The 20,278-nt window shown below is 34.8% G+C and overlaps 1 protein-coding gene across 1 annotated transcript in view; it reads left to right on the top strand.

Moving 5' to 3' along the window:
- Positions 1-20,278, top strand: part of RSBN1L (round spermatid basic protein 1 like) — a 64,810-nt gene that overhangs the window by 28,723 nt on the left and 15,809 nt on the right. Inside the window, exons 2-3 of the mRNA XM_038562814.1 lie at positions 1,859-1,975; positions 9,885-10,525. Of these exons, the coding sequence (XP_038418742.1) occupies positions 1,859-1,975; positions 9,885-10,525 (758 nt within the window). The remainder of the gene's footprint in view (positions 1-1,858; positions 1,976-9,884; positions 10,526-20,278) is intronic.

A 20,278-nucleotide genomic window follows, 5' to 3' on the forward strand; every position in this document is an offset into this window, starting at 1 on the left:
ACTTTTATATGTGTGTAAGCTCCATCTATTTGGAGTAATATTTTATGGCTGGATGACAGCCTGTGACAGGATTTCAAAGACTTTGAACATCAGGAAGAGTAGCAAACTAGTCTGAAGCAGGAGAACAGCTTAATCTATTTCTAGAATTTAAGTTTTCTATGAACAGATGAAGACCTTACTTACTCACTTCTGTATCCCTAACCCTTTTCCTATACTCAGCAGTGGATATTTGTTAACTTGGTGAGTTTGTTCTACCATCAACTATCTTCTCTTCTGCTTTGAGTATTACCACTTTTAATCAAAGCACTTTGTCAGTTTGATAGGTAAAGTTTCTTATTCGAATTTGTATTTTTTATTATATGAATGAGTGTTTTAAAATGTTTATTAAGTACATGGATTTAGTTTTTGAGAGTTAATCTGTTTAAGTAGTCTAGACCTGAGTTATTCAGTGTAGTAACCACTAGCCTCATGCAGCTGTTAAACACTTTGAATTGAGTTGTGCTTTAGGTGTAAAATATACTGGATTTTGAAGTCTTATAGTGAAAAACAATGTAAAATGTCTCAATAATTTGTTAGTGTTGGTTTCATTTTGAAATGACAATTTTTAGATCTATTGGTTAAATAAAATGCATTATTAAAATTAATTTCATCTGTTGGTTTTTGTTTCTAATGTTGACTACTAGAAAATTCAAATTTATGTATCTGGTAAACTTTATATTTCTACTGGGCAGTACTAATCTAGACGGTAACCTAATCAGGAGGTGATTAGGACCTGAATTAGGGTAGTATTTATAGAAAGGAAAGTAAGGAAGGATTTTAAGAAATTCTGCAATATGTGCATGTACTGTATAATCTCTGTTACATTACAAGATATTTTACAGTTTTAAAGTGCTTCAATCATGACTTTGTAATCAATAATAAACTTTTTCTTTTTTTTTTTTTTTTTTAAGATTTCATTTACTCATTCATGAGAGACACATAGAGAGAGGCAGAGACATAGGCAGAGGGAGAAGGGGCCCTGATCTCAGGACCCTGGGATCACCACCTGAGCTGAAGGCAGATGTTAAATCACTGAGCCACCTAGGTGCTCCTCAGTAGTAAGCTTTTTGAGAGCAAAGACTACATTACTATTTTGAAATTCTTTTCTACATCGTCTGTTTTGCTGGGTACATAGTAGCTTGATTGAATAAGAATAGGACATCAAATAATCTTAAACTCAAATTTGAATCTTTAGAATGCAGATCAATGATTCCTAGAGTTCTTATATCTTTTGTTTTAATATCCTATTATCACTACCTAGTCAGATCAGTCATATCTTTTTTAAAAGGTACAAGGGTAAGGGAACTAACATCCAATCCTATCTGTACCAGGCTCTGGGTAGTCACTTTATACATTTTTTTTGTAACCTGTGAGAAAGATAACCACCATTTTATAAGTTAGGAAACTGTGATTGAGTAATTTTTATATTGTTATGGTATTAATCCAGATAGGATCAACTTCAAAGCTAGCACTTTATCCATTGTAGTTTACCATCTTGATTAAAGTTAGTTATTTTAAGTGACTTGAGGTTAGTCTAATATTGTGGTTGACATGAATTAAAGAAGAACAATCTTGAGAGTGAAATGTATAATGATAAATTTTAATAGTTTATGATGTATATATTATGTGTTCCATGTTAATATATGACAGGAAATTTGGAAATCTGTTTCTCCAGACCTGAGAGGAAGAATAAAAGGCATGTTTGCTTTTCATTCTGATTTTTCATGGTATATTCTAGATTCTGTATATTCTAGATTCTGTATAGTTCTTGGGAGAAAATTACAAGAGTTTTAAATATTTCCTTTGTTTTGTCTTTCAGATAAAATCAAAGACAAAATTAAAGAGAGAGATAAAGAAAAAGAGAGAGAGAAGAAGAAGCATAAAGTAATGAATGAGATCAAGAAAGAAAACGGAGAAGTAAAGATTTTGCTGAAAAGTAAGTTTATAATTCGGTGATTTTGTTTGTTTTATTTATTGGACAGAGCAAGCACCAGCAGGGGGAGCAGGAAAGGGAGAAGCAGGCTTCCCATTGCGCACTGAGCTTGATGCGGGCGGGGCTCCATCCCAAAACTCTGGGATCTTGACCTGAGTCCAAGGCAGACGTTCAATCGACTTGGAGTCACACAGGCATCCCTATATTCGGTGATTGCTCAGTGTACTTTAGCTTAGTGATTCAAATAAAGGTTTGTTGCTGAATTTTGCTGACAATAAACTTTAATAGTGAGAATATGAAAAGTTTTGTAATAGTGAGGGGTTCTAATCTGTATGGTAGCATCTTTAGTATATTTCATTTGTGTGTAATGAAAAAGTAGAAAAGATTAGGCTTCATTAAACTATTAGGTTCCTTGAAGTAGGTTATCTAATTCTATGTTTGCATTACTAGTTTTTACCCATACTTAGATCATCTAAAAAGGCTAAAACAATTTTAGTAAGATAGGGATGGTAGAAGAAGTGAGCTTAAAAATATTTGACAATAATCACCATAGTATAGTCTAGTATCAGAGAGGGAACATTTTACTCTGACCTGAATTAGGAGGTATACTGTTTTACTTTGTGTGTGTGTTGCAGGGTTAAAGAATGTCCTCTTTTTTGTTTCCTGTTTTTTTCTCTATTGTTACATTTGTTTTCAGTTGCTATTTATACTTAGGGGGTGGTTGTTGGGTAATAATACAAATCCTATCAATAAATCTGAACTTTTTAAAGGAATATGTGTGGTAGAAATTGAAGTAAGGACAGTCTTAAATTTACTCTGATAGCAAGATAAGAAGAATCAGTGGCAGTCTGGTTGCTAGACAGCTAACAAATTCATTAGCTGCCCCTACTTAGTTGAGAATTTGCGGGTCAGAACATACTGACTTTGATTAATTTGATATTAGACTTATGTGTTAATATACCATTATATCCACATTAAGAAGAAAAGGCTATTGTACTGTATGTGTAATGAAATAACTGGATAAACTTTATATTATTTAAGACAAACAGAATATTAGATTCTATATTTTCATTTTTTGTCATGTTTCCTGATTTTTTTTTTTTTGTCACACTTTATTTAAGCTCTATTTTCTACTTGTCAGAATTTTATATTTTGTAAAGTTCTTTTGACCTTGGAAGAAATAGGTCTGAGCTTAAGTGGATGGCTACTTAGTAAATGCTCGTGGTCCTTTTATTCTGTTTCTTTTGACAATGTGTTTTATTTGTGTTGTTTAATTAGAGTGTAAGCCTTTGAGGCAGGAATCAAATCTAGCTACACTAGTGCTGTACAGAAGCTAATGATTCATGCTTGAGGTGTTTACTTAACTTTACCCTGTTGGTTTAGTCAAATAGTCATTTTTTACTGGTTTAGTCAGATAGTCATTTTCTTATCCAGTGGAATGTACAGTGATGAAAATTCCTGTTGCTCAATTGAATGTTGGATTCCTTACATACCATTAATGTGAAATATGTGAATCTAGAGATTACATATGCAAACAAAATTTAAAATAATTTTAGAAAATGGGAGATGCTTCAGTAATATGCAATAGTAACCTTGACTTTGAAGTAGATGAAAAATCTAGGAGATATTTTGAAGTGAGCTAAACTGAAAACCTAGTGAAGATAAAAGGAAAAATAATTTTGGAAATGAATTAGTGACCTCTGAGATAACCATGGGAAAATGTATTTACTGTAAAACAGAGGTAAATGATAACTTAATTACTGCCTTACAGGGTTGTGAAGGTTAAATGAGGTAAAGTATGGTAGAGGTCCTAACTATGGTGTTTGGCCCACATATAATTCAATAAGTGGATATGAATCTTTTTTGTAAACGTGTATGAAAGATTAAATCTTGTGATTGCAAAACAGCAACAAAATTATCTCCTCCCTGGGTAAGATATAGATAATTAAATGAATAAAACATGATTCCTTTGGGAAATAATGCCTGTCCTATCATAAGCACCAAGTAAGTGTTAGCTGTTGTCATTATCCAATAAAAACAGTTTGCTCTGCTAATCTATCATCAGGGAAAGGCCCTCTTTGTTATTGATTTCGTGTAGCAACAACAGAATCAATTTGGTGGAGGCCGTGTACTGTTACTTATTACTGTGTGCCCTTTTTTGCTTCATGGCTTTCAGCCTTTATTTTGTCCTTATAATTTTCTCCTTGTGATAATGCTAATGTTGCAAGCAATGGCACACTCAAGCATTGATTGTTTGATGACAGCACTTGCACATCTAAAATAGATTCTGTTAACTCCACACCAGCCTCACTTCCTTCAGGTTTTCATCAAAAACTGCATCAGATTGAATATGACTAGAAATGTGTACATAATTATATACATGCTAGAAAGTTTTTATTAATGCAGAAATCCATAAAATAGGATAATGTGCTTTATGAGAAATAGTTTAAAGGAACAAATATATTTGACACATAAGCTTTTTTTTTTTTTTAAGATTTTTGTTTATTTATTCATGAGAGACAGAGAGAGAGAGAGAGAGAGAAGAGAGGCAGAGGGAGAAGCAGGCTCCCTGCGGGGAACCTGATGTGGGAATCGATCCCGGGACTCCAGGATCATGCTCTGAGCTGAAGGCAGACACTAAACCACTGAGCCACCCAGGGATCCCCCGACACATAAGCTTATTTAGTTCATCCTTTTATATTAATGTCTGCCAACTACTTATACAGAGCATAATTATATGTTCCAGCCATTTCTATGTTGTGAAAAGTTGTAAGAACAGAGATATTAATGATTATAGTGTTTTTGAGAGTAAGTTTTATTATAGTATATCAGAGAAGCTTTCTGGTGAGCAGGGGGGAATGGAGATTAAAAAAAGCCAGTATCCAAGATTATTGGTAGTTTACCAAAGGTCATAGGTAGGTAATTCATGTCAGGAAGAGTGAAAATAATGCTGTGCGAACAAAGTCATTCTCTATAAAGACCAGAGGTTGAAAATAGCTAAGCTAATTACTACTTTTTTCTATGTATGGTAATGAAGTTATATATAAATATTAATTCCCATATTAGATGTGAAATTAGAACCAATTTTTCTGGGCAGCCTTTCTTTTTTCTTTCTTTTTTTTTAATGATTATTTATTCATGAGAAACAGAGAGAGAGAGAGAGAGAGAGAGAGAGAGAGGGGCACAGACACAGGCAGAGGGAGAAGCAGGCTCTGTGCAGGGAGCCCGACGTGGGACTTGATCCAGGTCTCCAGGCTCAGGCCCTGGGCTGAAGCCGGCGCTAAACTGCTGAGCCACCCACGCTGTCCTATTTTTTCTATTTTTTAAATTTATTTTTTATTTTTTCTATTTTTAACACTAAAAGTATACTAAGGTTAGTGATGGAAATTAATGCCAGTAAATTTGTGATTTTTTTAAAAGTTTTTTTATATGATTAGCTATTAACACATAATTTTTTTTTTTAAGATTTTATTTATTTAAAGAGAGACACATACAGCGAGGGAGAGGCAGAGACGTAGGCAGAGGGAGAAGCAGGCTCCATGCAGGGAGCCTGACTTGGGACTCTATCCCGAGTCTCCAGGATCAGGCCCTGGGCTGAAGGCAGCACTAAACCGCTGAGCCACCGGGCTGCCCCACATAATTTGTTTTTTATCTGTGTCTATGTGTTTTGTTTTATTTTGTTTTGTTTTTTTGAGTGAGAGTCTCATTTTCTCTGGCTGCTTTTGTGTACCTTCCTTTGTATCTCAATCTCTCTTTGCATTTTCATATCTGTGGTTCTGTGTGTATGTGTGTTTGTATGGGGTCCACTGTGTGTGTGTATCTGTGTCTTGGGGGAGGATCCCCTATCAACCTTACACGTTCATACTTTTTGAGGGTCCATATTATGACAGCTCTTCTTTCTGTTACGGTTATTTATCAGGATCCTTTAAAAAATATATAGGTCTGATTTGAAGAATTATAGGATTTAGGGAAATGTGTGCTTTAAATACTTCTTTTTTAGTAAGTAAGGGAGTGTAAGGGAAGAACATTGATATTCAAAATGGTCTAATTTCCTTAAAGTATTTAAAAATTTTCTCTCCATATGTCTGCTGCATTTCATGTCATTCTAAGATAGGAAATGAATGACAGATTATATAAAACTTAAAAAATCTATCTAGTGAATGCTGGTGCCTTGGTTTGGTTTAAATGTAAAGAATGCATTTTACTTGTGTCCATCAGAGGACCCTGAGACTACCCCCAGGTTTGGTGATTTGCTAAAGGACTTAACAGGACTCAGCATATAGATGTACTCATGACTATGATTTACTGTAGCGGAGGATACAAAGTGAAATCAGTTGAGAGAGGAGGCAAATGGGAGGAAGTCTCTAGACACAAGCTTCTAAGAGTACTCTTCAAGTGGAGTCACACAGGATACACTCAATTTTTTGAGCAGTGAACTGACAACTCATGTGAAATGTTGTCTACCAGGAAGCTGATTAGAGACTTGGTGCCCAGGGTTTCTATTGAATGTTGGTTACATAGGCACCTTCTGTCTAGCATCTACCAAAATTCCAGGCTCCCAGAAGGAAAACAGGTATTCAGCATAAACAATATCGTTGACACAAAACGTTTAGGTACAGTGAGCCACTCCTATCAGCGAATTGTGGGAACATTCCCAAAGAACAAGTTTCTCAGATGCCAGCCAAGGGTCAACCTTGCGAGCAGGCCTTTCTAAGATTAGCAGTCTCAGGCATGTTATGTTAACTCTCTTCTGCATACTGTGCTCTCTTGAGTATTTAATTACAGAGTAGTTTGTCTTGGGAATCTAATTCTTTGATGCTCATTATGAGACTCTCTTCACTGATTTTTTTACTATTTTACATTTTTCAGTTTCTGTTTAATACTATTACTATTCTTATCCATTCTCGTGACTAAGAAAATAAATAGGTTGTTGTGCCTATTTCATTTCAAAGTAACATGTATTCTAATGACTGGATATTTTCTGTTTTACTTTTTAAACATATGCTAGGCATAAATGTAATATAATATTAAACTTATATTTTCATTCAAATGAAATTGTTTTGGCAATCCATATAACTTGTGTAATTTTACTGTGTTTTCAATTTAGTTATTATACTTAGGCCTTTTAAACTTTATGTTTTGTTTTTAAATTCATTTCTGTCTTTTTTCCTTGATATATTTGGATTTTGCTTACATATAAAACCTCTTTGGGGCATCTGGGTCTCCAGTCATTTAAGTGTCTTCCTTCAGCTCAGGTCATGATCTCCGGGTCCTGGGATTAAGCCCCATATCAGGCTTCCTGCTCAATAAGGAGTCTGCTTCCCCTCTCCCTCTTGCTCCCCTGACTCATGCGTGCTCACTGTTTCTTGCTCTTTCTCGAATAAATAAAATCTTAAAAAAAAAAAATCCACTTCTTTTTTCATTTTGATTACCTCCCTGTTTTTTATTATTAATTTTGTTCTTAAGATACTTATCTGAATCGAATATTTCGATACTTCATCCAAGGTTCCAAGTATGAATTTGTTAATATATTTACTTACTTACTTGTGGTCTCTGTAGAGAATTTTATGGCTTTACAAACCTCAGTAAAGTTGAAAGGCTTTTATTTTTGCTTTTTGTGATTATACCAATTTAGTCTTCATTGCATATTTATGAATTTTTAGAAGTAATGGTTTATTGTTAACATTAAACTCCCTTTTTTAGAATTGCTATCAACTTGAGAGAATTTTCTTTTTAAAAAAGATTTGTTTATTTATTTGAGAGTGAGCAGGAGGGGCAGGGGGAGAGAGAGAGAGAGAGAATCCCAAGCAGACTCCACGCTTGAATGTGAGCCCATCAAGGGTCTCCATCCCACAACCCTGAGACTACAACCTGAGCTGAAATCAAGAGTCTGACGCTCATCCAACTGAGCCATCCAGGTGCCCCACCTTGAGAGAATTTTGATATTTGTTGTTTCCAAGATTAGGAGTTGATGGTATTTATATTCTGGAAAACTGTGGCTGTAAAGGGGACAAGGAAAAATTCCACAGATCTCAGTTGGTGAGAGAAATCTTTTCGTTCATGGATTCATTAAATATTCATCTATAGCAAGGTATTAAATAACACGAAGGATACAGTGACGGGGAAAAAGTATCACTTCACTTTGAATTCATATAAAAGTTACTTGTTTCACTCATATAATATGTGGAAGGACACATGATATAAAAGTATTCTATGAGTGAAAAAAATAACTTTGTATGAATTTAGAATGAAGTGATTCTAGTTCCAATTAGAGAAATGAGAGAAAGCAAAATGAAGGAATTGATACGAGTTGTCTTTAAAGAATGGGTAAGAAAGAGGTCAGGAGTAAGTACTGGGCTGGATAAGGGTATTTTAGGGAGAGAGGAAATGCCTTTGCAAGTGATAGAAAGATAAGGTAGGGCTAGCTGTTTTATAAGAAATTATAAATAGTGCAGATTGACCAGAGAATGAAGTACTCGAGAGCATTGTCTTGGGATTCCATACTGAAGTGATTATATTTTATTTGGGAGGCATTGAGAACCCTTGAAAGAAGTGTACTCAAGGGATGAATATGATCAAACAATATATAAAACTTACAGAAAGATTAATACTGCTCTAGCATTTAGGATGACAATCAAGAGACTATTAGACCAAGAATTAATAAAGAAGTGAAAAATCAAGGATGAACAGGATAATTGTTGAATCTTGGAGAGATTGGGAAGAATGATTTGAAAGAATATCACTGAATTTGATATTTGAATGTTCCGGAAAAGTAAATTTGAGTAGACTAGAAGCAGACCTAGAATTTAAGGGATGAGAATGATAAGGTAATAGAAGGCACTTGGCATAGATGGTTCTTTATGAAGAGTTTGGTCAAAAGAAGAGGAGAGGAAACTATATTTTTTGTAACGATTTTTGGAGTTGGTGGGAAGGGCTTACTTTTGAAAAGTCTGCAGGACACCTCACTCACTAGAGACAAGAATAAAAGACATTTGTGAATATGAAAACATTTAGGTAAGGAAGTAGATTGAGAAAATTTAATTCATAACAGGCAATCTGTAAAAAGTGAAGTAACAGGTGGAAACAGTGAATGCCTTCTTAACTCTTACTGGCTTTCTCATATTAGGAAGCATGTTTTCTTGTGAAGGTGTTTACTTTCTCCTTTTTTTCTTATTGTACAGAAATATATTGTGATAATGTTACATGTTTATAGGTACACTTAGTCTGTAGCTATATAGACTCTAAATTACTCTTATTTTTTGGAATTCTAAATTTCTGGGCCTAGAGTCTACTTCAGTTACATAAGCTCATTAATATATAAGCTTATAATGCCCCAAGTCTTTTATATTTATCTCTTTATTAGTACATGGGTATACTTTATTTATGCTTAGAATGTGAGAAATTATTCTATCATCTTCCTTATGGCGCCTTATTGGATCTTCATCAGGAACTTTGCAAACTCTAGTGGACCTCTAAAATAGCCCATTTTAGATGAGAGAGTAGTTTTATTAAGGAGGAAATATGGTAAAAAGCTAAGGAAATGCTGTGTTTGTTACTGTTACACTATGCAAGTCGTTTTCTCCCATTATGATTTACAAGTATTGATAACTACATGCAATTTTGAAGAACTTAGATGAGTAAAAATGATGATATATATCAGTGGGAAACATCTGGAGGTCGTTATTCATATTGACCTCTGTTCAGCATCCCATTTCTGATTTTCTCCCTTTAAATTTGAAGAATATACTTTCTGTAATGTCCATTCATTACTTCAGTAAACACTGAGAATCTGCTACATGTCAGAATGGTACCATGGGAGACTATAGGTGTAAGTTTGTTCTAGACAGTTCCTTAAGCATGATTTTTTTAAGTAACTACAATACAGAGTTAAAAAAATTTTTTCCCCTCACAGGTGGGAAGGAGAAACCAAAAACAAATGCAGAAGACTTACAAATAAAAAAGGTAAAGAAGAAAAAGAAAAAGAAACACAAAGAGAATGAAAAACGGAAGCGTCCAAAAATGTATAGCAAATCAATTCAAACCATCTGCTCAGGATTGCTATCTGATGTTGAAGATCAAGAAGCCAAAGGCATCCTAAGTGATAATGTAAAGGATTACAGTGGAAAGAATTTGGATAACAAGAACTATGATTCCAAAATTCCAGAGAATAATGAGTTTCCATTTGTCTCATTAAAGGAGCCACGGGTTCAGAATAACCTCAAAAGGTTGGACACTTTGGAGTTCAAACAGCTCATTCATATTGAGCACCAGCCTAATGGAGGCGCATCCGTTATCCACGCCTACAGTAATGAACTCTCCCACCTGTCTCCTGTGGAGATGGAGAGGTTTGCAGAAGAGTTTGTGGGTCTAGTGTTCAGTGAAAATGAAAACTCTGCAGCTTTCTATGTAATGGGTATTGTTCATGGGGCAGCTACTTATTTACCTGACTTTTTAGACTACTTTTCATTTAATTTTCCCAATTCACCAGTGAAAATGGAGATATTAGGAAAGAAGGATATAGAAACGACGACTATGTCCAATTTTCATGCTCAGGTAAGAGGTTTTTAGTTTTGTAGGGTTTTTTTTTTTTTTAACTTCTAGTTAAATGTTTTTGTTTTTGTTTAGTTAAATGTTTTAGACAAGTTTCTGTTCATTTTACTGTAGGTTTGAAATAAAAAGGTAAGAATATAATGACAACTCTTGGGAATATTAAGAATAAATTACTTTCTTGATGTAAACATAAGAGTATAAATTTCAGAGTCTACTTAATCTCTTTTTTCTTAAAGATAATTATTGAAATAGGATTCTGTTGTCCTTTTTTGCAAGTATTTATCTTGGAAATGAAAGGACTGAAATGAATTTAGCCATGTATTTTCCATGTAAGCAATTCCCTTACTTGAAAATCACCTAAAGTTGACTTCTTGCTTTATGCCTTAAAATCGCTTGCTGCTCGATGCATCGCATAGTAGGTGCTGAGTAAATGTCAGCTGTTAAATATATTGTCGTACAAAGGAATCAGTTAATTGTACAATTATGTGAGAAAAGTAGCACTGCATTTACTGAGCTAACTTCCTTTCCTATCCTTTTCTATAGAATAGAACGTCCATCATCGTAGACAGTGGAGGCAAAATCTGGTCCACTGACTCTTGAAAGTGAATGTGCACTCCTCTGAAAGGCCATTGACATTTTTCACCCACTCTCAGATCAGGGACTGCTTAGGCCAGGAGATTAGCTGATTTTCATATTTATGGGTGCTGAAGTCTCCAGTTTTCTAAGTAATAATTGACATTATTCTAATTTGGAAGGAGGGAAAAAAGTAAAGAAAGTGTGAAAGGGATCTTAGTGATCATCTGTTGCAACCTTTCTCAATTTACAAATAAGCAAACAAACATAGATAGGCGTAACTTTCTATTTTAAGTTTGGCAGCAGTACCAGGAGTAGAACACAATCTCCTTAATCTTTATCCAGAACTGTTTTACTTACTCTGAGTATATTTCTTTTTTTTTGATACATGTTTAAGTTATAGTTTCCAACTATTTAAGGTCTGGACATCCAGTCACATCCACACATACTTTTATTTCTGATTTCTTGATTCTTCCTAAGTAAAGCGCTCTCTCTCTCTCTCTCTCTCTTTTTAAAGCTCTGTCTCTTAATCTAATTTGTGGTATCCCTCCAGAGAATGATTTTTTTTTTAACCATTTATAGAGTTTTTTATTTGGGAAAATGCTTTATGAGTTACAGGGACTAACAACATGTACTTGGAGCTAAACCAGTCTATAACTTGAGGTTTTTCTTGTCCCTTGTCCTAAATTTGGAACCTTCTCTTCCAGATTTAATTTGTAGTAATACTTTATAGTCATTGTAGTGAGTTGTGACTGGGTTAATGTGGGTAGCTGGAGGAACTCTGATATGGGGTGGATGGAAAGAGAAGGGGGCTAGTCCTGGTCTTGACACGTACCAAATGTGACACTAGACAGCTGCTTTAGCTCTATGTCTCAGTTTTCTCACCTACAAAATAAAGATAATTCAGTTAATTCTGTTGGTTAGAAATATTTCATAGAACATTAACAGGTTATACAAAGAGAGTTATACTGACTTGGTAAAATATTATGACTTTCCACTCTGCTGAATAGATGGTGGCTGGCTTCTGAAAGAGGATTTTTGAGTGTGTTCATTTAAGGTAGTGAGTTCAGCAAGTACTAAAGATAAAAAATTACCACAAATACTTTTTATATAGATAAGGAGTTGACTAAATTATGGTATATGCACGCAGTGGGATATTGTTAAGCCATAAAAAGGAATGAAATACAGATACATGATGTGGATGAACCTTCAAAACGTTATGTTGAGTGAAAGAAGCCAGTCGGAAAAGGTCACATATTGTATGATTTCACTTATATCAAATACCTAGAATAGGCAGATTGGTGGCTGCCAGGACCTGGGGGAAAGGGACTTGAGGTAAGCATGGGGCGGTAGTGGGGGGTGCATCTATCTATTCAAGACAGTGTTCATTTCCTTTGGTTAAAGACCTAGAAGTAAAATTAAATTGCTGGATCGTATAATAGTTTTATTTCTCATTTTCAATTAAAATTTTTTTTAAAGATAAACTTTTTAAAGCTTTTGTTAAACTGATTTTTTAAATATACCTTATTGCAGTATACATACACAGAATGCACATATTATAAGTGTATAGCTTAATGAAGCTTTACTAAATGAACACACCTATGATTTTTAAAAGTAGAATATTACTAGTAGTTATCACTACTGTGCACTCCCCCATATATACACAAAGACCCAGGTATCCACTTCCTGACTTCAGATACCACAGATAAATTTTGCCTGTTTTTGAACTTTTATATAATAGGATCAAATAGTATGTGAATTGTTGTATGTGGCTTCCTTCCTTTAGCATTATGTTTGTGAGATTGATCTATCTTATATGTAACAGTGGCTTATTTTCTTATTGTGGTATGGTATTCTATTGTATGAATAAACCACAGTTTATTTGTTTTGTTTACCAAGGATGTTTGTTTCTAGTTTGTGGCTGTTAAAATAGGGGTACTGTGAATATTATTGTACATATGTTTTGATGAACATATGTATTTCTTACTGTTTGGTATGTATTTAAGATTGGAATTTCAGGATCAAAAAGTGTGCAAATGTTCAGCTTTATTAGATACTACAGGTTTTCCAAAGTTGTACCAATTTACATTCCTACCACCAGTGTTTGACATCTGTGGCTACACTTAGTAGTGTCTGTCCTTTCATTTTAGCCATTCTGGTGGCTGTGTAGTAGTATCTCATTGTGGTTTTAATTTTCATTTTCCTGATGACTAAAGAAATCAAACTTCTTTTTATATAATTATTGTCCAATGGGTTATCTTCTTTCTAAAACTAGTGTACTCTTTTTTATATTTTCCTATTGGCTTTTCTTTTTAATTGATTTGTTGGAGCTCTTAATATATTGTGGACAAAAATCTTGTCAGCTCTGTGTATTGCAAATATGTCCTCTCATTGCAAATATGTCCTCTCTTTGAGTGGCTTGCTTTTGACTTTTTTTTTTTTTTAAGATTTTATTTATTTATTCATGAGAGACACAGAGAGAGGCAGAGACATAGGCAGAGGGAGAATTAGCCTCCCCATGGGGAGCCTAAATGCGGGACTGGATCCCAGAATTCTGGAATCATGCCCTGAGCTAAAAGCAGATGCTCAACCACTGGAGCCACCCAGGCGTCCTTTCTTTTCACTCTTAAGAGTGTCTTTTGGTGACTGGAAGTTCTTAAATTTAATGGAATCTCATTTATAAGTTTTTTTCCTTCATGTATGATTTGTGCTTTTGTGTGCTGTTTAAGAAATCTTGCCTACCCCAGGTCATTAATGTATTCTCTGAAGTTTTCTTCTGAAACTTTTGTTTTACCTTTTGCACTTAAATCTACGGTTCTGGGCAGCCCCGGTGGCGCAGCGGTTTAGCGCCGCCTGCAGCCCGGGGTGTGATCCTGGAGACCCAGGATCGAGTCCCGCATTGGGCTTCCTGTGTGGAGCCTGCTTCTCCCTCTGCCTGTGTCTCAGCCTCTCTCTTTGCTCTCTCTGAATGAATAAATAAATAAATCTTTAAAAAAAATTAAAAAAAATAAATCTACGGTTCTCCTGGAATTGATTATTGTGTATGGTATGAAGTAAGCATCAAGGTACATATTTTTCCATATGGTTCTTCATGGACATGATCATTTATTGAAAAAGGCACTCATTCCACATATTACAATGCCATCTTAGCCATAAATCAGCTGGATCATATATATGGTGTGGGTTTCTGGGCTCTAATTTCATTATTCTGTTTGTCTTAATTGCCTGAACTTTATAATGAAACTTAGTATCAGAGTAAATATCGATTTTGCTGCTCTTCAAGATTTTCTTGGCTATTTATATTTTCATATAAACTTTATGGTTTGTCAGTCACAGAAAAATCTGCTTAGGATATTGATTGGGATTACATTGAAGTTATAGTTGTTTGGGTAGAATTGATGTCTTCTAGTCCATAATCATGATATCTCATACCTTCATTTGTCTTTTATTTTCTCTCAATAATATTTTTTTTCATCCTATAGATCTTACGTCTTTTGAGGTTTGTTCCTAGGTATTTGAGGATTTCATTTTATTGGTCACTGTTATTAAAAATTTGGAAGTTTTGAGTACCTTTTAGAAGATGACATTGACACTCACCTTGAGAAATTGAAAATGTATCTTGTGCCTTAGTTCTCTTCCAGTATCCTTCTTCCCCTTATCTATAGGATTATCATGCATCATGCATGCTTGTTAGTAGAATCACATAGTGAAGCTGTGTATTTTGGTGATGTTAAATGAATTAGCCTGTGAATTTGTCTTCACTGAAGAATTGGTTGAAATAACAGTAATCGAACTAATTGTGTGTTAGTATTCTAGGGGAAGAAGGAAAGGAGGTATCAATATTAGAATGTAGTTTCACTTAATATCAACCATAGTGAAAACCAGTTGTGAGAAAGAAAGCCAAATTCATGTTCTAGCTTGATGATTTGATCAGGACTTCTTGTAAACAAAGTTGAAGAGGTTAGTAGGTTCAGTAGAATCTGCTCTATTTGAGAGATAATGCTTTTTACAGAGCAGAGGAAAGCAGACCTGTAGGGAAGTTTTGATTTTTTAAATTTTGTAATCTAGTAACTACTCTTTAATTGCCCCCTTTCTACCTCTTATATTCTGAAAAACCTTTATTCCAAGTCAAAACCAGTCTGAAAAGCAGTATTCAAGAGATCTAGAAACATGATTGAATGAGTTAATAGAGAAGGGTACAAATCTAACCTTTGTTGTTTTTATTTAATCTTAGTTTGGAATATACATTTAGCATTAAAGAAATTCATGATAATGAGTATTTGTGTAATGAATCATTGGCACTATTTTTAGTGGGTAAAATAGTATAGTATGTTAAGATACATATTCTGTATTTTCTTGTATTCTAATATTGTACTCTGTGCAAATATTGAGGCTTGAAATGTAAATAAAACTTCATTAACTTCAGTTTTAAAACAGATCCTCATATGCCCAGGTATGTATCAGAACCAAAGAATTAATACCACCAGCAGGCCACTGTATATGATGGACCTAAGTTGTTACTGCAGCTATTGATAGTGCAGCCTGGTGGCTCTGTCAGTGCCTTGTGGAACCCAACTAAGTCCATCTTCATGAGACTAGTTCCCTCCCTCCCTTCCTTACTAATTAAAATCCAAGCAGCTAGAATTTAACCAAAATTCATTTGCCTTTAATTCGGTGGAAACTAAAATATGACAAATGATATAGACATTTCTGTGACCTTTATAGTGATAGCGTTTATCTTTGTGATATTACTCTGTAGTTTTCACAAAAACTTTTTTGTACCTGTTTAGCTTTTATCCTTAAAACATGTTAATTTGAGTTTTTTTGTGGATTTATGTGTTTATATATATACACACAGTACACATATACATGGCAGTGACAGAGAATCAAGACATCCTAGTCTTTGAACGGTTTTGGAATTTTTTTTACTTGTATAATAATGTTTCTCATCTTCATCTGTATCCTTGCAGGTTGCCTGAAAAATTTAAAGACCATGTGAAATATAGATATTGTTTTAATAGATCATGTCATGTCTCTAATATTGTGGCTGTGAGGTTAGTGATATAATGTCAAACTGTATGATAAAAGTCTTTGAGAAGAAACATATACATGGATTTTTGTTGTAAGTTCATAACCTATCTGTATCAGTTCTTTTGCTGTGGAAAACAAAACCCTAGAAACTTAATATCCTAAAGTGATTTCTCACAATTCTTTGGGCTATCTGGAGAATTTTTATGGTTTTTGTCATCTTGGCTGGGGTTGGGTGGCTTCATTCACATGGCTAGTGGTTGGCAGGTCAATTGGTCTTAGGAGATCTTGTTTGTATGTCTAGCGGTTGGTGTAGTTGTCAGCTGGAGTGATGATCACATTTCTCTCCTCATGTAACAGGTTAGCCTGGGCTCATACACATGGTGGTTGTTGTAGGGTTTCATAGAGAAAAAAAGTGCAGTCCCCAGTGCACAGGCCTCTGCTTGTGCTGTGTTTGCTAATCTCCATTGGGCAAAGGAAGTGAAATGGCCATACCCAGATTCACTTCTTGATGATGCAGTTATGCTGCTCAGAAATGAGCATACATACCTGGGAAGAATTTTTGGCCATTTGCAACCTCCACATTTGTCCTAGCTTTTCTACCATCTCCATCTTGTTCAGATATTCATTTGATAGTAGGGAAACAAAAAGTCAAGTGAGACAGAGGAGTTTGGTCTGTCAAGGAATAAATGAGATTTCTTTCTTGTCACTCAGTATTTAATCAGCACATACTCTGAACCCTATAGTTAGAGCTGTGAGAATATTAAAACTGGAAGAACAGTTGTCTTCTAACCACTTTCTCCTCCCCCAAACTGTAAATCTTGTTTTTTATTTTATCCTAATTCTGAGTTGTTTGTATTAAATAACTTAGGTCAGGGTGGTAACTCATGATTAAAGTGGTTAATATCTTAATAGTGAAACAATTATTAAACCTGATCTGATCTGTTAAGCTTTGCCACTCTGCAAAATGAAGAGAATTAACTTACTGATTTCTTGCTGACCGTTTGATATACCTTCTTTGAACCATCAGCTGCCTTTTTACTAAATTCTCATTTTGACCATTTGTGCCAGTCACATCTTCCTTGAGTGCTTAGGAGCTGATCTGTATACAATATTACTTTGGCAGGTACCAGATGCTCTAATTGAGACAGGGGAATTTTTCCTTTATTGTACTGATTTAAAAGTGAATAATAACTCATTTTAGTTGAAGGCATATGGATATTTTTGAAATAGAATGTTGACTAAAGGTCATTCATTACCTGTTATATTTTGATTTGAAAGGATATGTCAGATGTTATGGGAAATGGCTCCCTCTTGTGGCAGACTCATTTATGTTGGATTTTAGATTGCCTCTGTAAGAATGTGATGAGCTAAATCTTGTTTTTTAAAATAAGACTTTCCCTTCCTTCCCCCCTCCCCTCAAAACACCCAGTAGAATTGACCCAACAGCCTCTTCTCCCCTCACCTCCTCAATTTTTGTGCTGATAACTATCAAATTTGTTACTGTATTTTCTTCAGATTGATGCTAATACTAGGTAGGAACATCTGTAATATCTTCTGTATTTATTATAGTTCACTATTATTCTGTGGAACTTTTAATATTTTGAGATGTTGATAGATAAACTACTATGAGAAAAACAGGTTTTGAAGTCAGAACAGTTTATGTAATACTGAGCCAAATAAGTTCTGTTTACTGTGAGACCTCTCAGAAACGGTAGTACTGGGTGTGGTAAATCTCCCAAACAGAAGAGTTTCCTCCAAATTTACAAGACGATATAGAATCCTCTTTTCAGGGGCTGGCGTATCAGGAAACATATTTTGGGAAACAGCAAGTTGTTTCAAGTGAGTCATTCTTGTGGTTTCTTTGAATTCCTTATTACCATATTTGCTTCTTCCCTTGTAGCAATTTTTATACATAAAATAAGAGAAAACAGTTTTAAGTCTTACAAATTTACTTTTTTGTTTCCCTGTCAGAAAAGCCACTTTATTCTTTTTGTAGCATGCTGGCCTCAGAGTCAGGTCTCTGGTGTTTTTGTTTTGTTTTGTTTTTTTAAGATTTTATTCATTTATTCATGAGAGACACAGAGAGAGAGAGAGAGAGAGAGAGAGAGGCAGAGACACAGGCAGAGGGAGAAGCAGGCTCAGCAGGGAGCCCGACATGGGACTCGATCCTGGGACTCCAGGATCACACCTTGGGCTAAAGGCGGCGCTAAACCGCTGGGCTACCTGGGCTGTCCTGTTTTGATATTTTCTGGTAAACTTTCTACTGCATCAAAAAACTGATGGTTTGATTAATGTTTTTGAAGTAAATAAAACAAATTTAGTAATCTCATGTCCACTATCATCAGGATGTGTGTGAGGTTTTCTAGTTAAGTGACTTTGTAGATAATGGAAGCCTTTAGTTTTAGGTACCACGATTTTAATGAGGATAACATTTTTAATGTAATATGCAACAAAATTATACGCAATATAATTTAACTCTGTCTTCAGTCTAGGTTGGTCATTATGATGCTATAATACTGATTTCCTAGGGGAGCTGCAGCTATGTATGCTTGCTTTTTTTTGACTCCTCCCATTTTAAATTTGTAGTTTCTTATTCTTTATGATTTCAGAGGTGAGAAATGTGCCTAATGTAGAAATGTATGTCAGAAGAGACCGTTTTATGAGTCATGGTCTTATGGCATTTCTTTCGGCTACATAGAGATTCTTTAAATCCTTAACCTGTTTCCTCCCCTATCCCACTATCCCTACAGCCCTTGAGTTGTAATTGTTGGATAGATGATTTTTGGAGAGTTGAACCTTTTTATCTTATAATATTGTAGATTTTATTTCATTCCATGTAATGGGATATTTGCTTATATAGTATTTAATAACATAGGTGTCATCTAAATCAAGAAGTATTTCCATTTTTGTGAAAGGTGTATGGATTGTATTCTTATATTTTGTTTTAACTGCTTAAGTGCCATCTGTATATTTTATCAGATACATACTTTTTGAACTTGAATGCATTGTTACATGTAATTTGACATGTTTAAAACATTAAATAAATTCATGATTCCAACTGACTTAGTGTATGTTTGAATATTAGGTTATTAAACTCAAAAGTTGTGTTAAGTGGTATAGAAGTAAACCACTTATAGTGCACTTTATTTTTTAAGATGTATTTATTTTGGAAAGAGGGAGAGAACACACATGCTTTACGTGTGGAGGTGGGGAGGGGCAGAGAGAGAGAGAGGGAGAGAATCTCAAGCAGACTTCCTGCTGAGCATGAAGCCCCACCGGGGGGGCTCTGTCTCATGACTCTGAGATCACGACCTGAGCCAAGATCAAGAGTTGTAGACTTCATCTACTGAGCCACCCAGGTGCCCCATGAAAGCAAATTGTTTTCCTTTATAAAGATTCTTGTTTCTTAACATTAGGATATGAAAAGGCATAGATTTTTTTGCAGTATTTAAATGTGCTTGCCAGAATTCAGGTATCAAGATTTTTTTTTTTTAAGTGGGTGGAGAGGGGCAGAGGGAGAAAGAACCTTAAGCTGGCTCCATGGAGCCTGATGTGGGACTTGATCTCGCGACCCTGGATCATGACCTGAGCCAAAATCAAGAGTCAGATGCTTGACTGATCACGCACGTGGCCTCAGATATCAAGATTCTTGAAGTGCAGGTTGTTATATTTCAGTTGATACTTGAATGCTACCCATTTGCTAGCATTGTGTGGGTGGCTTTATAGCTTTATGTAATTATTAAATTTCTTTCAGCAATCTGAGGTAAATCATTCCATTTGAGGAAACTAAAACTCAATGAATTTATGTGATTTCTGAAGGTCACATAGCTGCTGGTGATAGTAGAAGTAAAGTTGGGACCTAGCACACCTGATTCTCAATCTCTAGTAGTTTTTATCAGAGTTAATGACAGACATGTAAACCTGGGTTTTAATTAATATGGTATGATCTAGAAGGAAAGATCATTCCCAGTGGCCTTTTAGACATACAACCCACTGGTAAAGGTTAAATGTAACATTTGAGGCAGTCTACTTTTGGAAATTCTTTTTTTTTTTTTTTTTTAACTTTTGGAAATTCTGATAAAAAGATATCAACCATTTAAGAGAATGTAGGATATGAATTTTTGAATATAAATTTCATTGGCCTTATAGATC

Source organism: Canis lupus, chromosome 18, assembly GCF_011100685.1.
Source record: "Canis lupus familiaris isolate Mischka breed German Shepherd chromosome 18, alternate assembly UU_Cfam_GSD_1.0, whole genome shotgun sequence".
Lineage (NCBI taxonomy): Eukaryota > Metazoa > Chordata > Mammalia > Carnivora > Canidae > Canis > Canis lupus.